Raw genomic sequence first — 18,313 nt, forward strand, 5'->3', positions numbered from 1 at the left:
TGGCGTGATCTGTCCCATATACCTGTTGGTCAGCTAAGAGGGCTTCCTGTCACTCAGTACCACACAAGTTGCCCAAAAAGTATTTCTGGGAAGCATTTTCTGGGTTTGTAGAAGGGTAATATACCAGAATGGCTTTGTTGATGACTTTTTGTCAGAACATCTCCTTGTGGGTTATTGTAGAACATCATTAAACACCATCCTTTCCTGTGGCTATGGAGAATGTAATTTGGAAAAAGTAGATATTTCATTTTATTTTGTTGAAATGTCTTAAACACATGGAAAATGGTCTTGGTGATTGTGTCAGTTGAGCTGTAATGAGCATCTGCATTATAATGTAACTCAGGATAGGACTCTCCCCTTCCTCCACAGGAGAAAAATGAATGATGTGAACCTCCTTTTAAACAAACAATCCTATCCAACATGTCTTGCCTCTAGGATGTTCTCATGAGCACAGAGGTAAAAGGAGGTGAGAAGATAGGCTGCTTAAATGGATGTGGGGAAAAAGAGAACCCAACAATATCTGTTGAACACATGAGTAGTTATAAAATCCGGGAACCTTTCTGTGTCAGTTTTGTCACCAAGGAGGACAAGAGGAGTCAGAAAATGTTGCAGGGATGAGGTTAAAAGATCTTCCTCTAAATGCCTCTCAATGGGATGAGCCTGTCACCGTGAGAGTCCATCTCAGTGCAACGTTCCCCCAAGAAAGTTTATTCATGGTCCCAGAGTGTTCTAGAAGGAAAGACGTCTCCGAGCCTCCACGTTTGCCAGATGGCTGATGTGGTCCATGGAGGCATTGGGGCGACTGGGGGATCTTCCCTCATCAGGGCCTTCATGGCACAGCTCACAGCCACCGGAGCCCATAGAGCAGGACTGGCCAGTATTTCCCCAGAGGTATGCCCGAGAGGAGTCGACAGTCCCAGGCCAGAATCGCTTTGTCTTTTATTCGTGCGCAATTTCGTTTTACCCGTTTTGGTCTTGAAAGCACTTAACAGCACTTTGTACAGAAACCGTGTTGACGCTGGCCATCTCTAGGTAGTCCACAATCATTTCTAATAAATATCCTTAAATAGCCCCAAAATGTGGATTTTAAAAGGGGGATTCATAATGTTGCTATACATTATAATTATATGTTTGGCTTAGGCAATTATGCGCATTTCCAGTAATTATGTGATTAGCGATAATTACATTAGCTATGTAAATATACAATAGTCAACTAGACATGACTTTAAACTCCAAGCATAAATGAATATATCGCCACAGTGAGCCCCATGTAGAGGACTGGTAGAGGGGGTGTGGTCAAGTGGGAGCTTAGTGGAGGTTACTTGCAAGGGATAGAAATCCATGTTTTTCCTTACCTGGTCCTGGCTCCTGGCCTGGGGTGCCGGCGGTCTGTCAGCGAGGGATGGGGTTCCTAGAATTGCCCACCTTCAGGCAGGCCCTCGCGTTCTGCACCCGAGAGTCAGGTTCAAGGTTCAGTGTTTTCTTCTCTCGCCGCTCATCGGTACATGCGGGCTTCAGCTCCTCTTTGCGCTTGTCGGTTTCCCCGACCGGGCTCTCGCTGCAGCCGGCGGATTTTTCTTCACTCCCCATGTTTCGACGAGCCGCGCGGCAGGGCCGCCCACTTCCCCCTGGGGTGTGGGGCTCTGGTGTGTTTAGCCAACGGCTGCTCCTTCTGCTCTCTCCCCGGCACAGTGGATCTTGCCCTCCCTCAGGTTGGCTGCACCCTGTCTCGGTCCGGGTTTGGGTTCAAACCTCCCGAGTGCCCAAGAGCCGGCTAGTTGGTCTCCCAGACTGCTTTGCTTTTGGTGCATTTCATCTGGTCGTGGCACTTTGGAGGAAAGGCTGTCTCCTTTCGGGCTCAGTCAGCACCTCACAGGAACCAGGCGTAGTCTCCTTCGTCACAGTAGGTCCAAGGGCAGCAGAGCCGTCGGAGACCTGCACGCTGTGCCCCCCGTGCAAATGTGGAGGATGTCCCTGGGCTTGGGTAGGTCCCAACACAACTCAACCTAATGACAGGTATTTGGGGGGACAATGAAACCAGAACACCAGGATACGCTTGGCTGCCAGCTCTTTGCACCGTGACTCCTTTTTCAGAACTTATAAGGGATACGCTGAAATGAGGCCCCTGTTTCTGACTGATCTATACTCAGGCCACCAAAACTGTGATTTTTATGAACATCCTGACGTTAATGGGGCTCTTGCTCTAACCAAGCTCAGGGTCCTTGGCAAAACTCTGTCTCCAGGGAGCCCTCAGGTGCCCAGCTGGGTCCAGGCAAGAATTTGTCTCAGCACCGCCAGCTGGGCTGTGAGGTCACTGGAGGAGGGGGAAGGGTTCGCGGTAGCCACGTGCACCTGGTCACAGGGCTCTCCATTCCTCCCTGTACCCCTTGCCATGTGACTCACTCGTTGGGAGGGACTGGTCTCGTTTCCCACGTCCTGGTTGGAAAGGGGTGTGTACCAAGAGGGTCCTTCCCATGCACCCTGGAGTGGGTGAAGCAGATTCTCAAAGCAGGGTAGGGAGTCGATCTTTTCACCTCCTGCAGAAGGTCTTGGCAGCCCATCTCCTGACGGCCACCAGGGCCCGTGCGCTGACGCCATGCACGGCAGGCTGTGGCAGTGTGGGCAATGCCAGGCAGCATTGGTGGGCGGGGCCCCGGGGCCTTGTCCACTCTCAGCTCAGTGCCTGCTGTGCACGGACGCTTGCAGGATCCTCCCAGGACCCTCGCAGGTGAGTGTCTGTGCTTCAGCATGGGCAGGGTCCCCCTGGTGACCATGTACACCTGTCATTTTTCCCATCACCCGGTATGTGCCTTAAGGGCCTTAAGGACTGACTGTCCCCATCGCGTCCTGTGCAGTCACACTGGTCTGTTCGCTGTGTCAAAGGAACAAGCATGTGGCGGAGAAAAGGACATGTCAGGAAGAATAGGGCTCTATCACCTTAAGTGAGAAGACCATGGGCTGTCTCTACCAATTGATGTATTCCTTGGATTATTTCGGTGGCGTTCTCCTCTTAATAGGTATCGATTTCTTTGGATTTAGGGACAAAGTGACAAAAGAGTGAATTAAAGAGGGTTCCTGGAGGTAGGTTATTTGAGCTGGACCCTGGTGAATGGAAATGATGAGGGCATCTCAAAGGTGAGAGGAAGGAATTCGGGAATATTCTGAACCCAGTGCAGGGGAAGGGACATAAAACACAGAGTGTGTTGGAGTGAGGGGTGTCAGCGTTGGGGTGGGTTGGGGATTACCCGAGATTCTGATTTTGTGGGATTTTTGCTGTTATTGGAGGTTTTTTGTAGAGAAGAAGGAAGGAAGGAAGTGGTTTTCATCGAGCACCTGCCGAAGCAGACCTTGCGCGGGGAGTTGTCAGCTTTTCCTGGTAGGGTTTTGTCCTGTGGCTTTATGCCCAGACCCGCATCCCAGCCTGGGGTTCCAGCACACACCTCCCCGCCCCCCACGCTCACCCCGAAAACATGCCCTAAAAGAGGAGCAGACTTTCTGCCCCATCACGAGTGGCAAACAAAGCTAATTTTCGTAATACAGCTGTCATCGTATTTATAATCTAGTTAGGAAATCAAGTCAGGAGCAATGTGCAAGCCTTTGTTTTCACTTTTCAAAGTGGCTACGTCTTAAGTCGTGCACTGGCTGGGACTGTTTGGAGGATGCTGCTCTTGGAGGGGTGGTTTGGTTACAGGGCTCCATGTCGGGTCTGGGGCGCCCTGATGGTCTAAAGCTTCCGTCTTTTTTTTTTTTTTTTTTTTTTTTTAAGATCTCATTTATTTATTTGACAGAGAGCCCAGTGCGGGGCTTGATCCTGGGATCATGACCTGAGCAGAGGCTTTAAACCCACTGAGCTACCCAGGCACCCCTAAAGCTTCCGTCTTTCCACTAAGAGATGGGGAACACGCGTTCTGCTTCACAGGATAGTCGTTGCTGTCCTTCCTTCCGTTGAAATGGCGTCCGGACGTTCTGATTTTCTCCTGGCATTTGTGAAAATGTAGATGGAGGCTGTCTTAAAACACCGCTACAGTGTCCTGTCTGCTGTTTGACCAGTACTTGGGTCCCCCACCCCTCTGATTGTGATGAGCCAAGTTGAGTTATTTTGATCGGGACACTGGGGGAGCAGAAGGACAGAAAACTTTAAAGGCAGGAAGCTGTTTTCAAACATAAATTCTAAAACACTCGACAGAAACAACCAACCAACACGGCCTGTACACATTGAAAAGTAGGAAGCAGGATGTCCTAGGCCTATTTTTGGCGCTGGTTCTGCCAGAAAACAGCGCGTAACCCACTAACCTCTGCGGTGTCCCCCAGGAGATGTCGCCTGTGGAAGGCAGAGGTGCGGGCGCTGCTGGGGCTCCGTCCAGGGATCCAGCCAGCACAGGGAAGCATCTCAGGGGCTCTCGTGTCCACCTTCGCTGGCGGAGCCTCCGTGGTCTTGCGGCCTTGAGGGCTAGAAGAAGACCAAGAGCGGGAAGGCCAGCCAGAAATGCTCCCGAGCTGGGCCTGGCCGCCTCCGGAGTAGGAACAAGCATTTGTGGCCACCAGGCGGGCCGGACACGGCACAGCTGTCAAGGGACAGGCAGGCAGACCCAGCGCCCTTCATGTGAGTCCAGACTTCAGACTGCCCGACTCCACCCCGTCCTTGACATTTACGGAACTCGCTTATGAGCGAGTGTGAGGCGTTTCGTCTCTCGTGCTTTTCGAGCAGTTTCCTAGGTCACCGTAGTGGTTGGAACGTGAAATGCTTGTTGGTGGTTTGCCCAAGGACTGCTCCGTGGAAGGGCGGGCGGGCTGGCTGGCTGGTTGTCCCCTCCTTGGTTTTCTTCCCTCTTTTTCTGGAACCTTCTAGATCCTCTCTCAGTGTTTTCTGGTCTGCCTCCCGCACGGGGACGTGAAGCATGGGCTCGGGGAGGGTGTCACCTGGAGCCCCGGGCTTGCCATCGGGTTACTCTGTTCCGTCAGCTTTCGCTTGGGTTCGTTTTATCGGCGAGAGAATGTCGCTTGTGTCTCTGGCCGTTTCCAGAAGGTGGCTTTTTTACTCGATGCCGTTTTCTGTAGTGAAACTCTTTGCAGGATTAAAGAGTTAAGTCTGTGAGACTCATTGCTCTTTCCGAAATTGGTCCCATCTTGCTTTATTTAGTCAACATGAGATTTTCAGAAAAGCGGCTCTCTCCAAAAGACGGCAGTGCGCTTCAAAAAAAAGAGCTGCCGGAGTATTTAGGAAAGTGTGAGTCCAGTTCCAGGTGTTTCTACCTCACACAGGGAAACATCTGTCATAATATTTGGCAGCTTGTGGAGCTGGGGCTGCGTGAGTTTGGGTGGCTTCCGAGCAGGATGGGTTGGGTGACAGAAGGGAGACCCGGGCCGCCTCCTTCCGGTGTGGGGGGCGGCGCCCACCTTGCAGCTTCTCCCGCACCGGCTACCCCAACTCTGGCATGACCCCTTCCATTCCTTCTCAAAAACTCGTTCGTGGTTTCTTAGGAGCTGCTGGGTCCACGTTCTAGACAGTCCTGCTTCCGTTGGAGAACTTGAACCGTGAACGCCATGTGCGTAAGCCAGGTGGGTCTCCCGGGCCACCCCCGCTGCAGAGATCCCGCCCAGGCAGCTCTCGGGGTCCATCGCCTGCCTCTGAAGGGATGCGCCGGCATCACAAATGGGGCCCCTGAGCCCTAGAGCCACACGATGTTATGGGTTTTTTTTTTTCTTTTCCTTTTTTAATTTATTTTTTAAAATTCTTAAAATTTTTCATTTTTTTTAACATATAATGTATTATTAGCCCCAGGGGTACAGGTCTGTGAATAACCAGGTTTACACAGTTCACAGCACTCACCATAGCACATACCCTCCCCAGTGTCCATCACCCAACCCCCCCTCCCCCCAGCAACCCTCAGTTTGTTTTGTGAGATTAAGAGTCTCTTATAGTTTGTTTGTCTCCCCGATCCCATCACATTTTATGTTTTCCTTATTACAAGGTGGGGAGAAAAGGAAATGGGTGGATGGGCTTAACCCAAGGCTCCGGACAGTTTCTATCATCAGCTCTTGGCAGAGGTCCCCAGCTCCGGCAGCAGCCCCATGCGCCCCACTTTGAGGGCTGGCAGAGTCCAAGTTCAGGAGTACTTTCTGATACTCAAGCAGTTAATTTTGTAGGTGACCTCATCAATACTTGGGAGTTTGGGAAACTCTTAAGCAAGTAATAGGATTACTGTGTTAAAGAGGTTTCCTTTTCCAGCAGCGGGGCAGAGCTGCCCAGGGTCAGTGCAGGGGATTTTGGAAAGCAGAGCGTTAGCTTTGGTGGAGTTGGAGTCGGACCTGTGTCCTACACCCTATGGGCCTGTATAGAGTCGCTTATGGGCAGAGCATCTAGAACGGCGCCCACCTGGTACAGACATTGGCAGGTGTGGACATCCTCTGATAAGGAAACTGTTAGAAAGACAGGATACCAAAGATGCCTGGTTACTGGTCACCTCTGCAGGATAAGGACTACGGTTGTCCATCCGCCGTGACAGTGGGGTGTGGTCGTCCCTGAGAGGCCTAACAGCCCCCTTTTGGCCCAAAACCCCAAGACCAGAAGGGGAAGAGGTGAGGTAGAGGTAGGCAGAGGAGTCTCGAGCATACGTGGTTTTTAGTGTCTTCTCTAGCTGAGATGTGTCTCGCCCAACCCACAGGCTTGTGTCCACACCAGCCTGTCCCTCCTTCTGAGAAGGGTCCCCAGTGAGGTGTCCCATCCTCCCTGGCCTGCTCCTTTCCAGAGGGAAGGATGCTCTGAGCTGCGCCCAGGGGAGGGGACAACATGCACGAGGTGGGCTGGCCCAGCCGCGCTGGGAGATGATCTGCCGTAACCAGATAGCGCTGTTTCCATTTGGTTCGGGGCTCTGTAATGCGCGCCCGTCCTTTCTGGTGGGTCCTCTAAGGGAGCATGTCCTTCCAACTGCTGGTGAGATGCGTAAATGCCATCTCGGTGTGGCTGGGCCTATTTCCTCAGGCCCCTGCCCAGCCAGGCCTTTCAGCCCGTGGTGCCGACTGTGCCAACAGCAGAATTACAGAAATTGGCGCCAGCAGCTGCCTTTTATACACAGAAACCCAGCGTTGGCACTGTGGCTTGTTAATTTTTTTTTTCCCCTTCCCATGCATCCCAGGAGGTGGAGAGGATTGGAGAAGGATTTAGGTCTCCTCTCCACCTGCCAGGGAATTTTTCCAGATAACTTGAGGCTTTGTTGGTATTTTGGGGTCAGAAATGGGGGCAGTGGGGTCGGGTAACAGCCTGGGGTCCTGGGCTGCTTCCCCACCAGTTCGCCAACAGTCAGTGGGCGGACACAGAGCTTGTCCCACAGTTGAGTTTGTGTGTGCCTCGGGACGCAGGGAGATGGGGGGAGCTCTGAGCCCCTGAAACTGTCTTGCAGTACCGTGTACCTCCAGTTCCTGGAAACGGACTTGTACCTACTTTTCTCTCCCACAGTAAAATTTCAGTACTCATTCAAAAAACAATTTTTCTTTGAACAACTGGATTTTTAAGATCCTAATTGAATCTGACACTGAGAGATGTGGGTGAAGACACCACTCTTGGGTGTCACGGCTGCAGGGAGGCTCATGATCTCGGTTTCAGATGTTCTCACTGGACCCCCGTGGTGGAGAACCGGACCCCGCGGTCGCGAGCTTTGGTTCTGGTGTGAGTTCGTGCCTCGGGGCTTCCCTCGGTTGGAGGAGCAGACCCTGCGGCTTTGTCCACGGTGCTGCTTCTCGGACCCTTCGGTGTTTATTATTAGGAAATGTTGTAATGCTCCTGGTGGGGAGGTCCAGTTTATCTCGATTAAATAACTGCTGTTGCTCGAGTTACTGCACCCAGAGTCCCCAGTGAGGGATGCAAAAATCTTAGTCCGTAGGCATACGGGAAAATCGTCTGCAGAATCCAAGGCGGCCAGCCTGCCGGAACACTGCTTCCCCGCGGACAGACGTGAAGGCAGGCCCGCCTCCGCTGCCGCTGCTGCCCGGTTCTCCTTCGTAATGCCGGGGCGTAGTCGTTGACCTCTGTGGCAGTCTTAAAATGGTAAATTCTAGATGACCCACAGAGGTGTTTTTTGGTTTGTTTATCCCTGGCAGCAAGAAGGGATCTGTGTTTTCCGATAGATAATAAAGTCAAAAATGCATTTGGACTTCAGTGATGTAACTCATTTGACTGGTAACCAGAGTCCTTGGAGCCAGATTTCGACGTCGCCTGGAGCATCCGGCTGCAGACCTGGCCCATTTCTCAGGGCGCCTCGTGTTCTAGAATTGTGTGTGAGACTGCGTACCCCCCCACCCCTTTTTATCCCGCCTGCCTGTTCACATTTAATTTGTTCCTAGCCCTGTGCAGTGGATTAACATTTCATCAGGGTGGATTAAGATTGAATCAGCATTAAAGCGGTCTTTTCCTGTTTTCCTTCTGTCACTTTTAGGCGATCGCAGGCAGGGGTTGGGGGAGGCATCGGGAGCAGGGGGGGGCAGTGCTCATCCCAAAAGTACCCCGGTGAGGACCACGGAGATAAGCCAGAGCTTTCGTGTGAAAGTAATTGGCAGTTGCAGGTTGGCAGGCCTGGCTGGAGCCCTCTGCCGTGTTCCTCCATCTAACGAGATGTCACATGGAACAAAAGCTTTAGGGGTTTTATTTAGCTCCTAATCCCCACACTGAGAGAGCTGTGGTCCATGTGAGCTCACCCCCTGGAAGGGAGGGGGGCCAGCAAGCCTGGCGCAGCCTCCTTTCTGGGACTGGAGCTGCTGTTGGGGAGTGAAGCGAAGTTACCGTGAGTGTTGTGTTTTGTCTACTAATGTTTCGGAGGATTAATAATTCAGACCGTACTTTGAAATAGAAAACCCCCAGTTGGTCTTTCCTGGCCGTCTGGGAAGGGCTAGAAGGCAGCGGGCCTGTTGTGATGCGTGTAACTGAAGATTAACAGAGACCAGCGTCCTGCCCTGCCTCGGCCTCCGTCCCTCCTTCCCGATGCCGGTCCCCAGCCGCCAGGTCCACATCGGCCGCTCCCAGAGCTGGGATGCCGCCGGGTGGTACGAGGGCCCCTGGGAGGTGGCCGAGGCCCCGGCGAGGAGCAGTTCCATGGCGGACGGTGCTGCTGCGGGACCCTGGTACGAGCCACAGGGCGCTGCTGAGCCCTACGTCTACCGGGAGGCCTTCTTCAACTCTGTCGCTGGAGGGAAGAGCCCGGTCACCGACTTCACCTTTTATGACAGCAGACAGGCGGTGATGTCTGGGCGAGGTGGCCTGCTGCCGCGGGATCACTACGGCGACGTGGCGGGAGCCACTCGGGCACCCAGGGAGGCTCGCCACCCCCGTGACCCGGGACTCGGCCAGTCGCTGCCTGGTTACGGCGTGACGGGCAGCAGGATGTCATGGGATCCGGTGCAAGGCCGGGTCCCTGCCCTGCAGGAGGCCGGCCACCTGTACCGGGACCCTGCGGGCAAAGGGGCGGCTCAGGGGCAGCGGACGCAGAGCCGGGCCCCATCGCCCACGCGGTGTGGAGGGGAGCTGGCCGACGGCAGGTACCCACCGGAGGTCCCCACCCACCCTGCCAGCCAGCTCTACAATGACGCCGGCGAGAGGCCCATGGATTCTGCCCCCACCAGGCAGGCGGCCCCCACCTGCCTGGTCGTGGACCCCGCCGCAGCCGGCGCCTCTGACGGCGGCACAGGGGTGGCCCCGGGAGCGCTGCACCGTGGCTACGGGCCTGCCCGGGGCGGGGTCCCCTCCAGGATGGCCGATGAGAACTACGAGGCGGACCCGTCCTCCTTCCAGGGGCTCGGGGGCAGGAGGAGCGCGCTGCCCGAGTTCCTGGCGCTTCTGCGGGCAGAGGGGGTGGCGGAGGCCACTCTGGTGGCTCTGCTGCAGCAGGGCTTCGACTCACCGGCCGTCCTGGCCACCATGGAGGACGCAGACATCAAGTGCGTCGCGCCCAACCTGGGCCAGGCCCGCGTGCTGAGCCGCCTGGCCAGCACCTGCAGGACCGAGATGCAGCTGCGCCGGCAGGGCCGGGGGGCGCCCTCCGCCCGCGTGCGCTCCAGCAGCTTCAGCCATCGCGGCGAGCTCCACGGTGACCTGTCTGCACCGGGCACCTCGGCCTTGCAGCCCCAGCCTGTGGGGCCCCTGCAGGCGGGGGACCTGGCTCGCCGCCCCTCCAGCGCACCGTCCCAGCACCTCCTGGAGGCGGCAGCTGCCTACTCTGCCCCCGGGGTGGGCACCCAGGCCCCCCACTTCCCCTCCAGCTCTGGATACAGCTCTCCCACCCCCTGCGCCCTGACAGCCCGGCTGGGCCCCACATACCCCCCGCAGGCTGGGGTGGCCTTAACTCACCCGGGCCCTGCTGCCCCCCTTCAGCCGGGCCCCAGAACCGCCTACTCCACAGCGTACACGGTGCCCATGGAGCTGCTGAAGCGGGAGCGCGGCGTGGCCGCGTCTCCCCTGCCCAGCCCCCACGGCAGCCCCCAGCTCCTGCGGAAGCCCAGTGTCCCCGTGGAGCTGTCCCCACTGCCGCCAGCCAGCCAGAGCCTCCACACGCCTCAGCCGCCCTACCAGAAGGTGGCCCGGCGGACGGGGGCCCCCATCATCGTGTCCACCATGCTTGCTCCGGAACCAAGTAATGACCCCTCGCTGCCCTTCCTGGCCGGGGACGGTGGTGAGGGGATGGTGCGGGTGGAGGTGTGAGCATGGGACCGTTTTTGTTGCTCTCCTGCCACGCCTGGGGAGACCAGACCCTACACCCAGGTGCGCACATCTGCTCCCACACGGCCAGCTAGCCGAGGGAGACGGGTGCTCTTGAGTGAGACGGGTTTACGGTTCAGGCTGACCCACAGGGACAGCGGCGTGGCCTTCCCATTCTCGGGTTCGGCCCCAGGTCCTTAGTGACGCTCTCTGTGCCGATGCAGCACAAGCGTGTTTCTGGGAGAAACCCAGAAGTCACTCGGAACAGAGCGAAGTCGTGGGCTCACGGGGGTGGCCTTCTCTCCAGTTCACCTTCGGTGGCTCTGGGGAAGGTGGGGGTATCTATGCAGGGCCTCCCACAAATTGGGTGACCCTCACTTGCCGTGAGGAGTGTACCGTGGCGTGGAGACACACCTGTGAAGGTTCTGTGCGCAGTATCCGAGGTAGGAAGCACCGGAGAGCCCAAACCGGGTGTGCTTCCCGGCTTGTGTGTTACACAAAGCAAGATGACGACATCCCTTAGAACACCCTGTTTCAAAGACAGACGTTGTCTCGTTTTGGAAAACACAGTTGGGGATTCTGTTTACTTGTAGGGAACGATATATTTTCAAGTTGAAGACGGAAAGCACTGTCCTCGGTGGTTCTCTTCAAAGACAGGAGACATGTGTAATTTATTAGATGCGTTTCCTTAGGTTTTGTGGGTGAAATTCCAAGTGGATGTTCTCTGAACAACACTTCACCTTGTGTTTTCACCGTAGAATCTTTACTGATAATTCATGCTCTACGTCAGGTTTTCCTTCCCCCCCATTCTTCCTTCTTGCCACCCCTTTTTAGAAAACTGAATCCCATTCGAATGAAATTTTTTTCTGAATAATTAGAGTTCTCAGGTGGAGGGACTGGTGTGAAAAATAAGACATATCTGCTTGAAAATACCCCGTCATCAGCTGTGGGAGCCTGATCCTGAAAACCTGAGGGGCTGGGTTGGCTCTCGTGTCACTTTTGGGGCGGGGGGCGGTGACCTCGTGGCTAGCAGCAGACTGAAACAGCTCTTGTGGCTTTTAAGTTTGATCAGACAATGTATTTGACTTTTTTCCCTCTCTCCCTCTAATCACCGTGCGGCAGGGGAAATTCAGATGGGCACGCAGAGAACGTGTGCACCTTCTCCCTCGCAAACATTCCTTCCTTGCAACCAACTAATTTGCATGGCGATGACATTTGTTGCTGCAGTAATTTCATCTGATAATGGCCGGGCTTGCAAAGCGGATCTGAAAACATATTCCTTAATTATGTGTTGCTAAGCAACGGGAGGGTTTGGTCATAATCACAGAAAGATTATCTCCTCATTGAAGTCCTGGGAAGGTTTTGCTGAAGGAGGACCTGTAAAATTGCCTTATTTTCTTCTTTCTTCTGTTTATCTTGCGCTGCCTTCTAACAGAAACATTCCCCGTTATTTGGGCGAGGGGTCGGGGGATATTATTTAAGTTGTTTGGAGTAGGATCGTTAACACACTGTTTTGCAGACCAAAGGATATTGATTTTTTGTTTCGTTTGTGTGGCAGCCAGCCAGTGGCAAGGAAGCCTGCAGCCGGAAGTCTGCCAGCAAATAAATTTCTCTGTCAGATGATCTGTCCCGGAGCGGTCGTTCTCCTCCTAGATCCTTCTGCTACATTCAGTGTGTCTTTACGACCCTCCCCTGAACGTGGTGCGTTGGGGACCCAGGGGCAGGAAATGGCCTTCTCCCGGGCGTTTCAACCTGCAGAACTGGCATTGTCGGGGGGCAGCCTTCGCTGTGTCCACGGCCAGATTCGGATCTCTTGGTTCCTACTGCCAAGCCCCAGTGGTCGCTTTGCCCCCGAGAGGGCAGCATGCACACTTAAGGGAAGCACGCCAGCCCTAAAGTCTGGGAACCCAGCTTTCCCATGGGACAGTCCCAGCTGGCCCGTGCTGCCAGGCTGAGCAGGGGGCAGCCGTCCTCAGATCTGGCTCTGGCCGCTGTGGCCATTGGCTGCACAGCCAGCACGAGTAAATGTTCGTTTTGGTCTTCACCTAACCCAGAAGGTTTCCCTCTGATCCGGAGAGACTGGGAATGCTTGGGAAGGCGACTCTCTTCTCTGTCTTGGGGGAGGCAGTCTATAGGTTCCCAGTGGGTTGTGTGTTTGGTTCTAAGTGCCTGGTTTGACTTTGACGTGCTTTGGGTGTTCTAACACCTCCTTGCTTTTCTCAGTCCGTGAACTACCTGCTTCACTGTGGTTGGCTTTGGGGGTGGGGTAATGGGCTCTTCGCTAGTCCGTGGACCACCAGGCACTCGGTCCGCTCGTGCAGCCCGCCAGCCCCATGTGACGGGGGATCAGTGCACGTCAGACCCGGATGAGCCTTGGCATCTGGTGGGTCTGCTGTCATGTACACACTGACCGGGTTGACCGTGGCCCAAGCTGCAAAACCTCCCAGGTGTGGCTGCAGCCCAGCATCACCCCCTCCCCCGCATCACGAGGTGTCATGCAGCCCTATCTGCGACCGTGCAGCGGGGCGCATCCTGCCAACAGTGGCGCTGCGGCCACAGTCGGGTTTCTGTCTCCCCCAGAGGCAGCAGGGCGCACCGCCCACAGAGGGCTCGCCGAGAGCACCGCCCGCACTCACAGGTTCAAACGAGCAATGCGGCGTGGCCCTCGTTGTCTGGGGGTTTGTCTCCTTCCAGGCATTTGACTGCGTGCAGTTGGACTTGTTAAGTGTTGTGACCCCCATCTAGTGCTGGGGCCGCTGCCCAAGGGCACATCCAAGGTCCGTTGGCGCCAGGGCCATGGGGAGACGGGTGGTCGTCACCGTGTTCCGGGTCGCCAGAGCTGGTCACATGTGTGGCGGTGTTTGATGCAGTGCCAACACGGGTGGGCCCCTGGCCTCCTGGGTAGGAAGGCCCCGAGGAAGAAAACTCTAGTTTCAGAATCAGAATAGAGGGTTGGGTGCGTGCACACTTGGGAATTCCTTCCCTGTCCTTGGCTTTCTTGGAGGGACCCTCTGCACGTGACGGTCTGTGCTGGTAGGACGGAGGGGCAATGCACAGGGCTTGAGAGTGAGGACTCTCAAACCGCCAGGTGGGAGGGAGGCCACCACGAGGCCCCAAAGGCACCCAGAGCCAGCCGCTCACACCCATCCCCTACCTATATGTAGGTAAAGCCAGCCTGGGAGGGGTGGGATGGGGATCTGGGGACCGTGCCCCTGAGCTGGCACTGTAGGGAATCGGGGTGATAATACCTGCCCCTTCTGCCAAAGAGCCTTACTTTGGTGAGATCTCGCAGTCTGACTGAAGAGACATGTAGGGCAAATAGGGCAACGCCTAGGCCCCCGGACATGGAGCACAGACCGAGTAAGGCCACCTGGGAGCTTGGCTCTGGCTCATTGATTGTTCAGCTGTGTGTGGGCCCCAGGTCAGCTGTTTGATGCTCACAGGTGTGTAACACCGAGCCTGGTCTTGGGATGCTGTATCGTCATCAGATGTGGGGCGCTGCCTTCTGAAACAAGGGACACGCACAGGGGCCTTCCGGGAGCCTGGGGTGGTCTGCGGGCATGGTGTGCGCTGGAGGGAAAGGCAGGGCCGAGCACAAACCCCAGAGCGGCCATCAGACTGCAGACATCGTGGGCAGTCCCGGGGCGAGGACGCGGCCCCCCGGCAGCACGAGGGAGCCAAGACCTGTGCACGAGAGTCACTGCCTGATGTCCTGGCTGCCGCTCAGTAACCTCCCGGGGCATCTCAGGCTTTTTTTCTGGCAGAGGGATTTGCACCTCCGTGGCCGAGAAACTCCAGCCTTCATGGAGCAGGAAGGGGGCTTGTCTGAGGCTGCTTCGCTGAACTCCTCCCTCTTCCCTACAGTGCCCCCCCTCACACATCAAGCCTTGGGGGGAGCCGTGCGCTTCAGAGCTGCTGACGGCCCTTCCTTTCCAAGCAAGGAAAACACCGGAAACGTATCCCGTGCCCGTAACATTAACTGGCAAGCTTTCGTCTTGCTTTCGCGCTCGATCCACCTCTCAGGGCAGCCCCTGTGCACACCAAGCGGGACTCCTCGGTTCCTGTTTCTCCCATTGCAGGGTGGCCCCCTCGGCGGTCACCTGCTCCTGGTCTCTGCATTCAAGGCCCCAGATGCAGCCACCCCCCCCCCGGGCCCCCATGCGCCCCACCCTCTGTTGGAGGTCACTGGACTCAACCTGTCTCCCTGCCCTTCACTGTTGACCGCTGTTTTCCCGGAGTGGGAATGGTCATCTCCTACCTGTCCGTGTCTGGGAGAATTTGGACCCTGGTCATTTTCTCCTTACCGGACTACACTCAGCCTGAACTTGATATCGCCCCTTATTCTTGTAGCTGTTTTCACTGGACAGAGTCTGCATTTCTCGGTTCTGCTGGGTTCCTAGAAAACCCACACATGCCGGGGAACAGGACTTCAGCCCCGGAACAGAAGGTAGTTGAGCACAGGGTGTGTGTCTTGGTGACCGTATTGGGTTCTCTGTTTCTACTCCCATGTCTGTCAAAGGAAGGTGGGAATTGAACCTGCCTTGTGGGCGTGGGGGGATGCAGCCCGCGTAGGAAGAAGTAACTTGAGTGTTGAGATCATTAGACCTGCGTGGCCTTGGCTGGAGCCTGGGCCTGCTTTGGGAATGGTGCTTTGCTCGTCGTTACAGTTTCTTGGTCACTTAGGAGGCTGGATGCAGTGCTCTGGGCCGAGGGGCGCTGCAGGGCTCAGAGGCCAGGCCTGTCCCCCAGCTCCGGGTCTCTCAGGAGCCTCCTCTGACCTTCCAGCCGTGACCTGGTGCTTCTGTCCGTGGAGGATCACGTCCGAGTGGACTGTTGCCGGGCAGCCTGGAGAAGACCCTGCCACCAGCCGTCCCCAGGTGTGAGGGCCATGCCACCAGGCCTGGGTCCTGTGAAAGATCAGTGGGCCTTTCACAAAACCAGGTGTCTGGGAATTCCTGTCACCTTCTGTGCAGTGTGCCCTCCAGCCCGCACACTGATGGCTCAGACCCCCTCCACGGGGGTGTGTGTCAGTGATCGTTCAAGGAGTGTGGCCTGAGAACTTGGGTTTGACCAACTCCAGCCCTCTGCCTCGCCGGCCAGGAAGCCCCTACCCCTCTGGGTAAAGTGGGCTCCCTCAGCCTTCTTGGAGGGCTGCAGGGTCACCATGGGGTTTCTCCCTGGGGTGCAGGACATAGAAGGTGGTTACTGTGGCCAGTCCTGGCTGTGCTTTCCTCGGAGTTAGTCTGAAGGAACTGCCTCGTGTTCTCATGGGAGGGGGTGCAACCTCGTCAACCCTGGGACTGGCCACCTCTGCCCGAGCTCCTGTCGCCAGATCCTCTTTCGTGTGGCCTGAGCAGGCTGGAAGTTGCCCGGGACAGGTCGTGCCCTCTCGCTAGATGGGCATTCTGTCTTCCTGTTGGAGAAAGAGTGGGGCCTCGCCCGCACTCACGGGGCCCCGCCTTCGAGGAGGGACCTGGCAGGCTCGGCTTTGACTTCCAGAGAATAGTTTGTGTTTTTGTATCTCTTCCCCCAGGGATGCCTGCCTCTCCAAAATCTTTAAAAGAGGTGGCAGTCCCGACCACCCCACAGCGTGCGCCGGATTTTTCTGGAGGATTTCCAGAGTTGGGGCACAGAGGGCAGAGCGGAATGCACAGTGTGGGTGAGTATTGGTAGGATTATCTGCCCAAGAAAAGGGGACGCTGACTGAGCCTTTACCATGGTACTTTCTCATCTGACCTTTGTTCTTTAACTGCGTTATATTTAACACGTGACGTTGTTTAAGGTGTACAACATGCTGTTTTGATTGATTTGTATATGGCAACACGGCTGCAGAGGAGGCAGCATCTGTTACGTAACTATCATACGACATCGTCTATGTTCATTACACCGCGCGTCGGGTCTCTATGGATGACACGTGCTCCCAGTTTGCATCCAGAAACACTGTCTCTCTTGGGCATGCCTCCCCCATCATTCCTTGGTATCAGCCAGTTCACTCTAGTTTTTACAGATTCACCCTTTTTAGATTCTACGTACAAGTGATATTGTACGTACGTGTCTTTCTCCGCCTGACCTCTCCGGCATAGCGTGATGTGTTCACGGCCCTACCCGTGTTGTTGCAAACGGGAGACTATCTTCCTTCCTTGTGGCTGAGTAATACTTGTATGTCTACGTCTTCCCTTCTTTAGCCATTCCTCTGTTGATGGGTGTTGGGGTTATTCCGGGATCTTGGCTGTTGGGAGGAATGCTTTGATAACCACAAGGGTGTGTAGATCTCTTGAGATCCTGTATTCGTTCTTTGCATATATACCCAGAAGTGGAATGGCTAGATTGTATGATAGATCTTCTTCTAGTTTTTTTGAAGAACATCCATACTGTTTTCCACAGTGGTTGGACCAACTGACATTCCCATTAATCAGTGACTATGATTTCCTTTTTTTTTTTTTTAAAGATTTTATTTATTTATCTGATAGAGACACAGCGAAAAAGGGAACACAAGCAGGGGGAGTGCGAGAGGGAGGAGCAGGCTTCCCGCTGAGCAGGGAGCCCGATTCGGGTCTCCATCCCAGGACCCCGGGATCATGACCTGACCTGAAGGCAGATGTTTAACGACTGAGCCACCCAGGCGCCCCTCTGATTTCCTTTTTACCACACACTCACCAGCACCTATTGTCTCTCTTTTTTTTTAAAGATTTTATTTATTTACTTGACAGAGATCACAAGCAGGCAGAGAGGGAGGGAGAAGCAGGCTCCCCGCTGAGCAGAGAGCCCGATGTGGGGCTCGATCCTAGGACCCCGAGATCATGACCTGGGAGAAGGCAGAGGCTTAACCCACTGAGCCACCCAGGCGCCCCGAAGCAAGAATTCTAAAGCTGTTTCATAGGAGCCTTGCTGGTACATAGGCGTTTGGGGTTTTTTTTTGTTGTATGTCAGATTTATGAAATAGAAATAATGCGTGTCATCTATAATTGATCAGCCCGTGTTAGCCTAAATGTAACCAAACATGCTGCTGTTGGGTGTTTTCCCCATTTTGGTGCTGGCTTGCACAAAGAACTTTCTAGTTGCTTTTCGTGTAAAGGAAAAAACAAGTCTGTTCACTTTTTCTTGCTCCCTCCACTGCTCAAGGAACAGGAAGTTACTGCAGTTAAATTTAGCCAAATAGCGGTACGCAGTGTATGAATAAAACAACTTTTTTGGCAAATTGTTAGGAGAGCATAAAATCAAACCTGTAAACGCCCGTCCCTACTGAGAAGGTGGGCGGCTCTGGGACATGTTCTCCTGAGAGCAGTTGAGAATTGATCCCAAGAAGGGTTTGCCAAGTGTGAGTGGAACAACTTGTTGTTTAAACAAGGTTGCTGTGGGAGGCAGCATCCTGGGAGGCTGAGTTTGTGGGAAGAAATGAAGGTTCCCGACGGGAACTCTGACTTCTGGGTCCCAGATGCAGGTGCCCAGACAGTTGGTGGGGCCGAGGCGGGGAGCCTGTCCTCCCAGCACTGACAATACGAAAACGTCACTTCCCCAGGACTGCGGGCCGGGGGGAGGGAGGGAATGGGGCGGTGCTTTACCAGCCTTGAGAGAATCCAAGACTGAATCAGTCCCGTAAGTAACAGTGTGATTGTCACGGTTCTGTCA

At 55.1% G+C, this 18,313-nt stretch overlaps 1 protein-coding gene across 5 annotated transcripts in view; it reads left to right on the forward strand.

The window, feature by feature from the left end:
• CTBP2 (C-terminal binding protein 2) overlaps positions 1-18,313 on the forward strand; it is a gene marked incomplete at its 5' end in the record, with an annotated part of 155,531 nt that overhangs the window by 111,745 nt on the left and 25,473 nt on the right. The window contains one exon of one of the 5 annotated variants that reach the window (XM_080822752.1): positions 8,975-10,619. The exons of the other annotated variants lie outside the window; for them this stretch is intronic. Within the exon in view, the coding sequence (XP_080678878.1) occupies positions 8,975-10,619 (1,645 nt within the window). Of the gene's footprint in view, positions 1-8,974; positions 10,620-18,313 lie in introns of those variants that run through there. 5 annotated transcript variants of the gene reach the window in all.

Source organism: Martes martes, assembly GCF_963455335.1.
Source record: "Martes martes genome assembly, chromosome: 14".
Classification (NCBI taxonomy): domain Eukaryota; kingdom Metazoa; phylum Chordata; class Mammalia; order Carnivora; family Mustelidae; genus Martes; species Martes martes.